We start from the raw sequence: 13,683 nt of genomic DNA, 5'->3' as shown, positions 1-13,683 counted from the left end.
TTGGATTTAAGTGTCATAAAGATTTAATTGTTTTGTTTTTCAAATAAACTCGTGGATGGTATTGTGTCTCAGGGCTCAATGAATCACTGAAATCAATCTTAAACACATGTGATAATTAGTTTTCCAGGTGATTCAAATTAAAGGAAAACTACTCAAAAATGATGTTCCACATTATTATGCAGGTCACAGGTTTCAAGCAATATGGGAAATAAAAAGGATCTCTCTGCTGCTGAAAAGCGTTAAATAGTGCAATGCCTTGGACAAGGTATGAAAAAATTAGATATTTCACGAAAACTTAAGAGTGATCATCTAACTCTGATGAGATTTGTGACTGAAACAGAGCACAGACAGAGTTCATGCAAATAAAGGCATAATGAGGAAGTTTTCTGCCAGACAAATTCATTGGATTAAGAGAGCAGCTGCCAAAATACCATTACAAAGCAGCAAACAGTTATTTGAAGCTGCTGGTGCGTCTGGAGTCCCTCGAACCTCAAGGTGTAGGATCCTTCAAAGGCTTGCTGTGGTGCATAAACCTACTATTCGGCCACTCCTAAACAGTGTTCACAAGCAGAAACGGTTGCAGTGGGCCCAGACATACATGAAGACTAATTTTCAAACAGTCTTGTTTACTGATGAGTGTCGAGCAACCCTGGACGGTCCAGATGGATGGAGTAGTGGATGGTTGGTGATTGGCCACCATGTCCCAACAAGGCTGCGACGTCAGCAAGGAGGTGGAGGAGTCATGTTTTGGGCTGGAATCATGGGGAACCAGCTGGTAGAGCCCTTTAAGGTTCCTGAAGGTGTGAAAATGACCTCAGCAAAGTAAATAGAGTTTCTGACTGACAACTTTCTTCCATGGTCTAAAAAGCAGAAAAGTACCTTCAGGAACAAAATCATCTTCATGCATGACAATGAATACCTCTGAGTAATTGTCTGCTATGGGCATAAAAGGAGATAAACTCATGGTGTGGCCACCATCTTCCCCTGACCTCAACCCTATAGAGAACCTTTGGAGTATCATCAAACAAAAGATCTATGAGGGTGGGAGGCAGTTCACATCAAAACCTCAGCTCTGGGAGGCTATTCTGACTTCATGGAAAGAAATACAAGCAGAAACTCTCCATAAACTCACAAGTTCAATGGATGCAAGAATTGTGAAGGTGATATCAATGAAGGGCTCCTATGTGAATATGTAACTTGGCCTGTTAGGATGTTTTGGAGTTAAATAGTTTTTTTGTTCAGTGAATGTGACCTCCTAATGCTGCAAATTCCACAAATGAGCATTTTCAGTTCTTTAAAACATATCAAATGTTTAGAAATTCTACTGTGCCTAATAATTTGGAACAGTGCATTTTGAGTTTTTATTGATTTTGGAGATTATACTGTTATCATTGGGAGGTTTCTTCAATAAAATTCGATGTATACTCTAACGGGTGATGACTTTTATTAGACTGACTGTCATTTACACTGACCATTTAGGAAAATCCAAGAAAAATGTCATTTGCATAATAATTTGGAACATAGTGTATATAATCAAATATAACATTATTATTCAAAAAAGGTTTATATATACAGTTGTAACATGCAATAAAAAGAGGTCAATGTAAAGAAGATATCTCCCTGGGAATAACATCAAAGGCAGGGACTAGTAAATTGTTGTAGCGCTGGCATCCCTGCACGCTTCCCTTCTATCCCAGCAGGGAACCCAACTCACTTACCGCCGCCATTGTCCCGCATTTCTTCCACGCACCGTCCTGATGGCATGTGCCTAAGCCTTGTGTATACTCTTTTTGTCTGTATGCTTGCTAGTTCTCAGGTCCCCAGTTCTAGTTTATCTTCCAGTGTCTGCTTGTATACCAGACGTACTTGCCGTACCTACCTGCACTTTCCGTGCCCTCCTGTATACCAGCTGTACCTGCCTGCACTTGCCATGCCCACCTGTATACCAGCCCTACTTGCCGTACCTGCCAGTGCCCACCTGTATACCATCCGTATTTGCCGTATCTGCCTGCACCTGCTCGTTCCTGCCTGTATTCCAGCTGTTCCTGTCATCATCTGCCAGTGCCTGCCTGTATTCCAGCTGTCCCCGTAAGCACATGCCACTCCTGTGTTCCTGCCGTGCCTCCCTGTACCAGCTGAACTTTCCCTTCTAGTTTGTTCCAGCTTCCTGCCCCTTGGGGGTCAGCTGCCATGCGTCTGAGGTCCGTCCTGGTGTCCATCTGGAGCCAAGTTTAACCACACCATCAGGGGCTCTAGCGAAGTGTCAAGTGTTCTAGTTATGCCCCTCCAGGCTCTCATCGGACAACAGCACAGTGGTTCCACCACCACTCCTGTTAGTTTGCTCAGGCCATGGAACGCACTGGCGCTCCAATTTCTCCAGTCTCTGACCTTTACCAAGAGGTCTCCCACCAGAGGGACTAGCGGGACAAAATTATGTCCTATATACGGACAGTGACCACCCGCCTCGATACCCTGACATCTGTGGCTGCTTCCATCCTTGCTCAAGCTGCAGCGACCTCAACCAAGAATCTCCAGACTACCAGCTATGTTCCTGGTTCTGGACCCGTCTGTCTGCTCCACCACGTTATGACAATTGTCCTACACTGTGCCGAAGATTCATGAGTCATTGCACATTGCATTTTGCGCTCTTGGCACACCAGCTCTCTTCTGATCTGGCCACAGTGGCATTCATCATGTTTCATCTCACTGTCGAAGCTCTGGCGTGGCTCAATCCCCTATGGGAGAGAGGAGATCCTCTTGTCTCCACCCTCTAGACTTTCTTAGACGCCTGGCTGCGTTTCCCCTGAAGCAGCCTCAGAGTGGGTCAGTACACCATCCGATTCCGTACTGTCCGCCAAACTCGCCTGGAACAACGAGGCGCTGGTGGCCGTTTTCTGGGAGGGTCTTACTGGGAGAATTAAAGACAAGCTAACTGGTCGTGATATTCCAACTTCGTTGGACGGCCTTGTGTCCCTGTCTACCCGGATCAACATCAGGCTTCAGGAGCACTTCAAAGAGGTGACTCGCGATAGAAAATATATGCGCTTTGACACCCTCATTTTATATCTAGCAGCAGGATTGGTAACCATTTAGGCTGTGTGCACACGATGCAGAATTGGTGCGGATCCGCAGCGGATTTTTCCGCGCATAAACGCAGTTCCGCACTGTGATTTACAGTACAATGTAAATCAATAGCAAAAAAAAAGCCTTGCTAATGGTGCGGAAAAATCCGCATTAAAACCGCTGCGGAACAAAAGAAGTAGCATGCCACTTCTTTTGTGCGGAACTGCAGTGTTTCTGACCCCTTCCATAATAGAAATCCGCAGGGGGGAATCCGCATCAATTCCGTATCAAAACCGCACAAAATCCGCAGCAAATCTGCACCTGCAGTTTCTGCCAGGAGATGCGGATTTTGTGCGGAAAATTTTGCACCCCAATCCGCAACGTGTGCACATAGCCTTAAACATAACCTTTAATATATATTAAAATACTAACAATACACATTAGGACAACAATACAAAACAATAAGGTGCCAGTGCTTGTACACCAAACCGTGCTCAAGTAAAAAAACTGGTTCAATCTCACCCAAGTTGGCTTGTTGTGATCTCCGTCGTATGGACTTACCGCCTCACCGGATTACAGATCCGTTACCATTGGTATCATATGATATGATTAAGGGGTCAGGACGAAAAGGGAGGACATATATTGATTACATACTCCGTGTCGTGCCCCTGCATTGCTGCCGCCCTCACAAGGGCAGTACCCTAGTGTAAAACTATAAATATATTACCCATAGGGTCATGTAGCCACCCCAACGCGTTTCACCCTCATTTTAACCTATGCAGGTTGATTGAGTGAAACTGGCAAAGCATCATCAAGAGGTCCCGCATTTTGAGGGGAAAGGTGCTTCTACTGCGGTAGTCCCGAACATCTGATTCATTCCTGTCCAGAGAAGCTGGGAAACTCCAGAGCCTAGGGTCAGTAGGAGAGGCTGTCATTGGTCAGAATTACTCCTTTCCTCCGCTGACTCTGTCCTTATCAGTTTCCTTTTGCAACACCCATTTCATTGAATCAACCTGTCTGGACTCTGGTTCCGCAGGAAATTTCATACAACAGGCCATGGTGAATCAGTATCAAATCCACATTCAAAGCCTTCAGAGTCCATTGGTGGTATCATCCGTGGATGGGAGACCTCTATCCGAAGCTGTTTTCTCCCTTTTCAAGCTTGTGGGACTTTGGGTAGGAATGTTGCACTGGGAGAAAATTTTATTTTATGTGCTACCAGGTCTGTCCCATCTTATGTTCCTGAGCTTGTTCTGGATTGGAGATCCGAAGAAGTACTGTGTTGGGGTCAGTACTGTCATGAGAAATGGCTGCTCCCCACTCGACCTCTGGCTACTCCATCAAATTTACCTGGCTTGCCTCTAGCTTATTTTGCCTTCACGGACGACTTTGATAAATATCAAACATACCCCTTTGAGAAAGCAAATGCAAAACGCACATCAGGGCTGTCCCCTAGGATTTTGCGCTTGCTTCTTATAATGGGTTATTTCTCAGTTGTTACTTATATGCATGTGCACTTTGTTGATATTTTTGCTGCTAGGTTACTAATATATGGGGATTATAAGATAGGAGAGTCAGACTACTATGCACCTTGAACCTTCCCCTTTTTTCCTATGATTGGTTAAAAACCTTTTTTTGGCACCTAAGAACTTACTAGTATTTGCGTTTGATTGTTATTCCCAGGGATATTATATCTTCTTTATGTTCACTTCTTTTTATTGCATATTACTACTGTATATATAAATCTTTTTTAATAACAGTTACGATATTTCATTAGATATCTTGAAGTCAGCACTCCATTCTGTCCAGCTTATTGAATTTTGCAGAGAGGGAGTATCTTCTTTTATGTTTGCAGTATAATTATTAATAGGGGACCATGGTGCCTTGATAATGAACATGCTCCCAGCTGAAATTATTTTCAAGATTTCCTGTGAATGTTTTAATAGACATAGGAGATGGCGGCTTCTATGTAGTGAGGAGGGAGGAGCTCTGTCTTTAGCTCCTCCCTCCCACTACATAGAATTGTATCCATAGCAACTTCCATTTCCTGTCTAAGTAATGGGAAAGTCTGTCTTCACTGAATACAGATTTTTCCTCAGAATTGAGAATTTTGATAATAAGTGATCCATTTTTGGCAGAGAAAGAAGCAAATTTTTCTGATAAAATATATATTACAAAGTTGTTTATTTTCATGTGTACTATTGATTTATGAAATAAAAAATTAAAACTATGGTTACTCTTTCAGTGGCTGTTAGGCTAGTTTCACATTTGCGTTTAAATCCGCAGCGTTTAAAACGCATCCGCAAGTGGTGGAAAAAACGCATATAAACGCGTACAAACGCAGCGTTTTTTAGACGCATGCGTTGTCGCATGCGGTTAAAAAAACGCCGCGTTTGTACGCGTTTACATGCGTTTTTTCCTGCGTTTGCATTTTTGGTGCGCATGATGAGAAATTTCACAGAAAAATCTAGATAACCAGACACCGCCAATGGGACTACAGAGGGCGTGTATTATGAGATCTCTATATATAGACCCTAGGGCTACTGAAATTTTAACAGTTTGCTACTGTATCCTGTGTCATGATGGATCTTCGCATGGAGAGCTTTTATTTCAACCTGGATTTCAGCTTCAATCTGTTTCTTGCCTGTGCTTTTGCTTGGGAGCAAGACAGAAATCGCAAAAGATGGAGGAGGAGACAACGTAGGCGTTTTTGGAGGCACCCCATTATCGAACTACGTGAGAGCCGTGGAGCCTATCACACGCTCTATGCCGAGCTTAATGCCAACCCGGAGAAATTCCAGGAATACACCAGGATGTTGCAAGACTCGTTCCGGGATTTGCTTTCTCGTGTCCAAGGAGCCATACGGTGACAGGACACCCAGCTCCGTAGAGCGATTCCACCGGAGGAACATCTGCTGGTTACATTAAGGTACGTTCAAAATCTAAACCAAAAATAAAAAATTGGAAGTCAGGCCGCACCCTAAATCAATAACGTCTCTATGGACAACAGGGTGCCCGTCCACACCAGGGGATCCCTGATGCTTGATAAAGGTCTCAGGACCGAAACGTTGCAGATAGCAGAATAAACACGTAAGCTGTTCTGTCACAATTGCTGTGGTGCTGTCCGTTTCTTCTTTTGCAAAATCTAAACCAATGACAGTCCAAATTTAGTGTTTTCTGACATGTATTTATTGGATATTTTCCTTTCTTTCTTTAGCGTAACCACACCATAAAAAGAATAGATTGTAATGTTTTTTGTGTGTGTTTTTCTTCCAGATTTCTGGCAACCGGAGAGAGTTTATCATCCCTCCACTTCCAATACCGGCTTGGAATATCCACCCTGTCCGGAATAGTTGTGGACACCTGCCGGGCTTTGTGGAATGTACTCCGGGATGAGTTTATACCCCTACCCACCGTGGACATGTGGCTTGAAATTGCGGAACAATTCTGGAGTGTGTGTGATTTCCACAACTGTTTAGGAGCGGTGGATGGAAAGCACATTCGCATTATCAAACCAGCCAGAACAGGATCGGAGTACTTAAATTACAAAAAATATTTTTCTGTTGTGCTCATGGCAATAGCCGATGCGAAGTGTCGCTTCATCGCCATGGACATTGGAGCTTTTGGCCGTGGCAACGATTCCCAGACTTTCAAGAACTCGGATATGGGCCGCCGTGTGTATGGCAAAAATTTCGATTTTCCACCGCCACAACCTCTCCCCAACACTCAAGGTCCACCGATGCCATTTGTTATGGTTGGGGATGAGGCCTTTCAGATGTGTGAAAACCTACTGAAGCCCTATTCCAGTCGGGACTTGAACCACACTAGAAGGATCTTTAACTACAGACTGACCAGGGCCCGAAGAACAGTAGAGTGTACCTTTGGCATTCTGGTCACTAAATGGCGCATTCTTGCATCAGCCATAAATCTAAAAGTGGAAACAGTCGACGAGGTGGTCAAAGCCTGTGCCGTTCTGCACAATTATATAATGGTTAAGGAGCAACCCAACATTGAACTGGATGAACTAGTTGCACACCCACTGCCCGATTTCCAGCATCACCCGCTGCGGTCAACTGCAGCCGTTGGTCACATGTGGGACCAATTTGCTGCCTTTTTTGATCCAGATATTGGACGTGTGTCATGGCAGGACAATGTTGTGTAAATGTCCTGTTGTAATTACATCTGTACCAGTAATTTTCTACAATGATAATAATATTTCTCATTAATAAACTTTACTTTTGGTTGTGTTGACCATGTCTCCTATCTTTTTCCTCTCCAAACCAAGGCTGTCCTAAAACTGGCAGTATTTGATCTGTATTTAATATCAGTTTTTGTAATCCAAAATCAGGAGTGGGTGATAAAAGCATAGGTGCTAGTTATTATGTTAATATAATTTACCTCTAATTGTTCCACTCCTTGTTTTGGCTTACAAATACTGATATAAAACACTGGCCACATACTGCTAGTAATGGCAGCCATGTTGCTTTATTGGTAAGCTTGTTGACGTCATTGCGTCATGATTCTCTTCTCCTGTATCCATTGGACACAAACTGAAGAGACAATCACTGTCACACTATCTATAGTCATCAAGTCAGGTGTCAGAAATAATGAATTCATGATAAACATATACAGGCTCATGAATTCACTATTTCTGACACCTGTGCACCATTGTAACTCAAGTTGTGTGTAATATAAGAAGAGAAAATGGTGGTTATACAAGGCAGTTCTCTACTCAACAGGTCAGTTGTCATAACTAATGAGTTTTTTGACACCTGACCTGTTCAGTAGAGGTCTGCACTGTATTGCCACCATTTTCTCTTCAGACTGCCACACTAGGCACAGACAAAAAGAGATTATGGAGATACATGTAATATTTTTTGGGCCACCTCATATCTGTATACTAAAGACACACAAAGCTGCAGTCTTTTTATTTTTAACTAGTGGAGATCTGATGTGGCCCAAAAAGTAAGTGTGTGGCGAAGTTTCTTGGCGCACGGTGTGTGTTACTGGCGGCAGAAGACACAGTAAACCAAACATAATTGTGGTAAATCAAACTTTTTTTATTTTGTTAACAACTCAAAAAATTATTTTTTACTGCGCCGGCCTGGGGTAGAGTGATGTAAACGGGGGGTGTGAAGAACTGAGGCCTGGCTAACCGTGGACGATGCAGAGGTGGCAGGAGAAGGGGCAATGAAACTATAAGGGTCTGGAAGTTCGGGGATGAGGCTTGACAAATGAGAAACTTGAGACGCACTGGAAGGGTGAGACAAACCTGACATTACAGACACATTGGGAGGTGAAGGGGGAGGAATGCTAAAAGTCCTCTGTTTTTTTTTTTTCTGTTTTTTTTTTGGTTTGCCTGGTTGTAGGAGGTCTTGGTGGGCTCATATGGCGTGGCGTGGTGGCGGGTGACCTATCAGGGTCCGGCTGCACTGTGTCAGAGTCCATAGTGCTCGTAGATCATGCAGCCATGCCAGAGTCCATAGTGCTTGTAGAGCATGCAGCCATGCCAGAGTCCATAGCGCTCGTAGAGTGTGCAGCCATGCCAGAGTCCATAGCGCTCGTAGAGCATGCAGCCATGCCAGAGCCCATAGCGCTCGTAGAGCGTGCAGCCATGCCAGAGTCCATAGCGCTTGTAGAGCGGAAGGCCATGCCAGGGTCCTGCTGCATCGTGGAGGTGGCGGTACGGAAGGCCATGCCAGGGTCCTGCTGCATCGTGGAGGTGGCGGTACGGAAGGCCATGCCAGGGTCCTGCTGCATCGTGGAGGTGGCGGTACGGAAGGCCATGCCAGGGTCCTGCTGCATCGTGGTGTCAGTGGAGGAGGTCCAAGCAGGAGCAGCGGATGTCATGGTGGTGGCGGTTGGATGTCCAACTGCACTCGGCATGGTGGTGGTGCTGTAGTGGTGTCCGGCTGTGGAAGGAATTGAGGTGGCCGTGCAGTGGGATGCAGCAGAGGTCGGCATTGAGGACAATCGTGACAGTGAAGGCACAGGTGGATATGCCCCAACTGTCTGCTGGAAATACCGACTCTGCTGCATAGCCTGCACGTAAGCAGCATTGCAGGCCTGCATGACACTCAGCTGGAGATCAGGAGTAAGGTGTTCCGACATGCCCTGCTCAATTTGATTAAAAAAATGATGTGCTGGTCTCTGGAGGTCGGCTTTCACTTGATCAAGGCTTTTGCTGACCACCTGGATACGTGCATTCAAGAGGTTATGTGAAACATCCATTCGGTCACCCAAAGCCTTGATTGCTTCGTGTAAAACCGAGCTCAAGTGCAAAAACTCGGGCATGAGTGACCTGTCCGAAGCCCTCTGCCACTGCCGGGAGGAGCCCCAAAAAAAGGGGGCAGTGGAAGAGGACTGTGAAAGGGGAAGACCTGATGGACCAGCTCCCTGGTCTCCAGTTAGTGTGGAAGGCCCACTTGCTGCTGCGCTGCTTGATGGCTGGGACGGGTCCGTGGCTGTCGGATGAAGGACCGCTCCAGAACCTGGGCCAACAGTAGTGCTGTATGTGCTGTGGAAAAAGAAAATTACTATCAAAAATTTACCAGACACAAAATCCTGTGGAATGTAAAAATACAGATTATGGCAATACAATACAACCTAATGCACGTGATAAATACTTACGTTCTCTGGGCAAGGACCAGTCTTAAAAATGACAGTACTCGATGGTATTTGTAGCGTCTGATCCTTGCTCCTGAACCACTGGGAACACGGCTCTCTTGACGCAGGTCCTTGTTGAAGCGGTCCTTCATCGAACGCCAACGTGTTTTGACTTTGGATACTGTTAAAAAAAAATTGTGGTCAGAAAAAGGACTTTCGGCCGTGCTCACACAACTGTGTGTGATGAGAGAAACTCCTGAGAGTTTCTTTCATCACACACAGTCGAGTGAGCACGGCCAAGGTCTCTGCTGCTTCACACTGCAGTGCAATACTTACCAAATGCAGCTCGGACCCGTGTCGGGGCGTTATCCCAGCCATCCCACATCGCTTGGGCCACCTCATTCCATAACCGCCGGATCGTGATGTTGTTCGAGTGCAGTGGGTCCCGGGTGTCCCACAACGTGACTCGCTCCTGGACCAGGGTGATAAGGAGGTCATTCTCGATTAGGTCATCCTCCCGTTGTGAAACCTAAAAACTAAAGAAAGTCATTAAAGTTTGCTCACTTAACATAAGGAAAAGAAAGAAAAAAAGATGCTGAGAAATGGCATGAATAGGAAAGTCAACATACAAAAGGATTCCAGAAGAAAAAAGTAAAGAAATACAAGTAGAAAGAAAGGAAGATTCAAGAATATTACACTGAGGACAGTCAGCCTTGTATACGTACCGCTGCCGTCTTGCCACCGGACCTTGACTCCGCTGCTCCTGCCCTGTCTCTGCCGCAGTAGAAGAGCTCTAAAAAAGAGAAAAAAAAAATTGTCACATGTGTCGATGTGACAGTGAATACTTACCAATCTGACGAGGCAAGTACTCACCTCACTGACATGCTCCACTTCCGACTGTCCTGGCCGAAACTCCTCACCAGATGAAGAATCCGAAGAAGACATTCTGATGCATGTAGAAAGAAAGAAATGGCAGAAATTAGGACATGTAGAGACAGAAAATAGAAAATGAAGGCATTGGCTAGGATATACTCACATTGTTCAGGGTCTTGTTTTCCTCCAAGATGTAGCCTGTCTGTGTCCCGTCTGCTTCAGAGTCTGGTGAGAAGTGACCTGCAACTGTCCACACCCTCCCTTTTATCACCTTGATGGTGGGGGGTGGCTTATCAGTGTCTAGACATGTTTTTCTCAATTGAAACGCATGTGTTCAAAAACGCAACAAAACGCATGTGCTTAAAAACGCATGCGTTTACATAGACAGCAATGCATTTTTTTGTCGCAATCCTTGCGCAATCGACCGCATGCGTTTCCAGGCGGCAAATAGACGCCTCTAGAAATTACTACATTTTGCATTTCCGCACCAAGCCACAAACGACGAGACGACGCATGCGTCGTCAAATGCGGCAAAACGCGAACAAAAAAAAACGCATGCGTTTTTAATGATAAATATAGGAATACACGACGCATGCGTTTATATGCGGTACAAATGCTGCGGCAACAAACGCAAATGTGAAACCAGCCTAATATTGTGTTTTTTTGTCATATTGAAATGGTTACCTAAAATTAAAGAACAAGAATCTGCTTTATTTCTGGAAATGCTATTCTTGACAGTGGGCAGATACTGCTCTAATCCCTTTTCAAGTAAAAAAAAGACTATGCTGCACTGCCACTCACGTCCCTCGGACAACAGTGAACACTGTGTCTCTATTAAATAGAAAAATATATTTTTTTTTGTTTGAGATTTGAAAAACTCGTTGGGTTTTCACTCCAGTTCTTGAGAAAGCTGGAAATTATAACAAACGTGTTTCATACTAGAAATGCTACCCCATCTGAGAGCAGCATGCTGTAAAGGCATAGACTTTGACTTCAGCAGTGTATCTGCACTGAGCACTTAAAAAACCGTTTTTACTTCTGCAGATCTACCAGTTCTGAGTGCTGAGCTCTTTATAACCCCACCCACAGCACTGATTGGCAGCTTTCTGTGTACTCGATGCATAAGCAGATTTGCTGCCAAACTGTAATGGGGGCGGGATTGGACTACCTGGCAGCAAGCCAAGTAGTCCTTTAGTGAGAATTTCGGATTTTTCCAAGCTACACTAAGCAGCCCAGTAAGTTACACAACGCTGGAATAAGGGTCTCTGCTACTTCATTATACTGCTCTCAGATTAGGTAACAAAAGCTTGGTGACAGATTCCCTTTATTGTTTGACGAGAAACAAAGTAACGTTCAGTCTGAATACCTTAATTCATTTCCTTAGAGAGATGATATGGAAGCAATCCCTGGATATTTGTCTCTTCATCAAACTGCGGATACAATGACCTTAAAATGGACCCCTAACCAACTTATGAATGGCTCAGTTGGTGACTTAGATTATGAGAAAAGGTGCGTACATTTTTTAATGATTTTATTATGATGTTGTTATGAACTTTTGTAACTTTACTTTAGTAACAGTAAATGTGAGTTATGCTATATTTACACAGTGCATTCCAACTGTGCAATGCAAAATTGTATATTTTCTATTACTAATCATGCCACGTCACATTCCTATCATGGATAATATTTACATTTGACAGGCAAGTTGTTACGTCTGTCAGAGGCCACAGGCTCAAAAAGGCTACCTCAGACAGACTTGGCACGAGCCACTCCAGCGGGCAAGCTCCAGAACCACAGCCTTCACCCTTTAAACCCAACCCTGTACAGGGATCTAGCAGTACAATGGGATCCACTGGATTGCTTCCACCGAAGGGCTGCTGGTCGAAAGAGCAACAAAGGCAAGAAAGGTAGTCAATACCAAGAGATCACATCAAGGATAAAATCAGAATACAAGAAGGTGGACAGAATATAAGCAGAGATCAGAAAATTGAATAAATCAGGAGACGCAACAAGAGCAAGGACCAGGGCAATAGACCATGTAAACAGAACGTATTGACTGTCTGTGAAGGTCAGAGGCCCAAGGGTTAAATTGTTGATAGCCCTACCTAGGGCTCTCCAGGAGTAATAAAACTCAAACAATTAACCCCATAGTTCCGTGATCTAGCGGTACCAAAATTACCAGGAATAAAACAGGACTGTAGCACTCACGTGTCATCTGCAACACAGGTACCCAGCAGCTTAACAGAAAAGAAGGGACATGAACTAGCACAGATGATAAATAAGCGCAGTTAGCCATATAAGCTTGTTAGACCGTGATTCTTATGGCATCATTGCAGCCAAAACTTAAAATTTATACAGGATCTAAATGTGTGAATTATTTTTCTTTAACCCCTTTCTGACCTCGGACGGGATAGTACGTCTGAGGTCAGAACTCCTGCTTTGATGCGGGCTCCGGCGGTGGAATCGCAATCCACCCGCCGCTATTAGCTAGTTAAATGCCGCTGTCAAGCGCTGACAGCGGCATCTAACTAGCGCTTCCAGCCATCGGGCCAGAAATGAGCGCATCACTGACCCCCGTCACGTGATCAGGGGTCAGCGATGCTTCAGCATGACAACCAGAGGTCTATTGAAGACCTTTATGGTTGTTGATGCCTTATTACTGTGAGCGCCACCCTGTGATCGACGCTCATAGCAATGCAGCAATTCTACTACATAGGAGCGATCTGAGCATCGCTCCTATGTAGCAGAGGCGATCGAGTTGTGCCAGCTTCTAGCCTCACATGGAGGCTATTGAAGAATGGCAAAAGAAAAATTTTTTTTGAAAAAAATACAAAAAATATATAAGTTTAAATCACCCCCCTTTCATCCCATTCAAAATAAAACAATAAAAAAAAAAATCAAACCTACACATACTTGCTATCGCCGCATTCAGAATTGCCCCATCTATCAATAAAAAAAAGCATTAACCTGATCGCTAAACAGCATAGCTATAAAAAAAAAATTGAAACTCCAGAATTACGTTTTATTGGTCGACGCGATCAAAAGAACGTATCTGCACTGAAATGGTATAATTAAAACATCAGCTCGGAACACAAAAAAATAAGCCATCACCCAACCCCAGATCACGAAAAACGCTACGGG

General features: G+C 44.3%; 1 protein-coding gene across 1 annotated transcript in view; it reads left to right on the top strand.

Moving 5' to 3' along the window:
• Window positions 1-13,683, top strand: part of SGSM1 (small G protein signaling modulator 1) — a 331,551-nt gene that overhangs the window by 208,704 nt on the left and 109,164 nt on the right. The window contains exon 9 of the mRNA XM_077295680.1: window positions 11,927-12,051. Coding sequence (XP_077151795.1) covers window positions 11,927-12,051 — 125 coding nt within the window. The remainder of the gene's footprint in view (window positions 1-11,926; window positions 12,052-13,683) is intronic.

Source organism: Ranitomeya variabilis, chromosome 1 (genome assembly GCF_051348905.1).
Source record: "Ranitomeya variabilis isolate aRanVar5 chromosome 1, aRanVar5.hap1, whole genome shotgun sequence".
NCBI lineage: Eukaryota > Metazoa > Chordata > Amphibia > Anura > Dendrobatidae > Ranitomeya > Ranitomeya variabilis.
The sequence above is the reverse complement of the archived record's forward strand: the minus strand, read 5'-3'. Positions and strand labels throughout refer to the sequence as shown.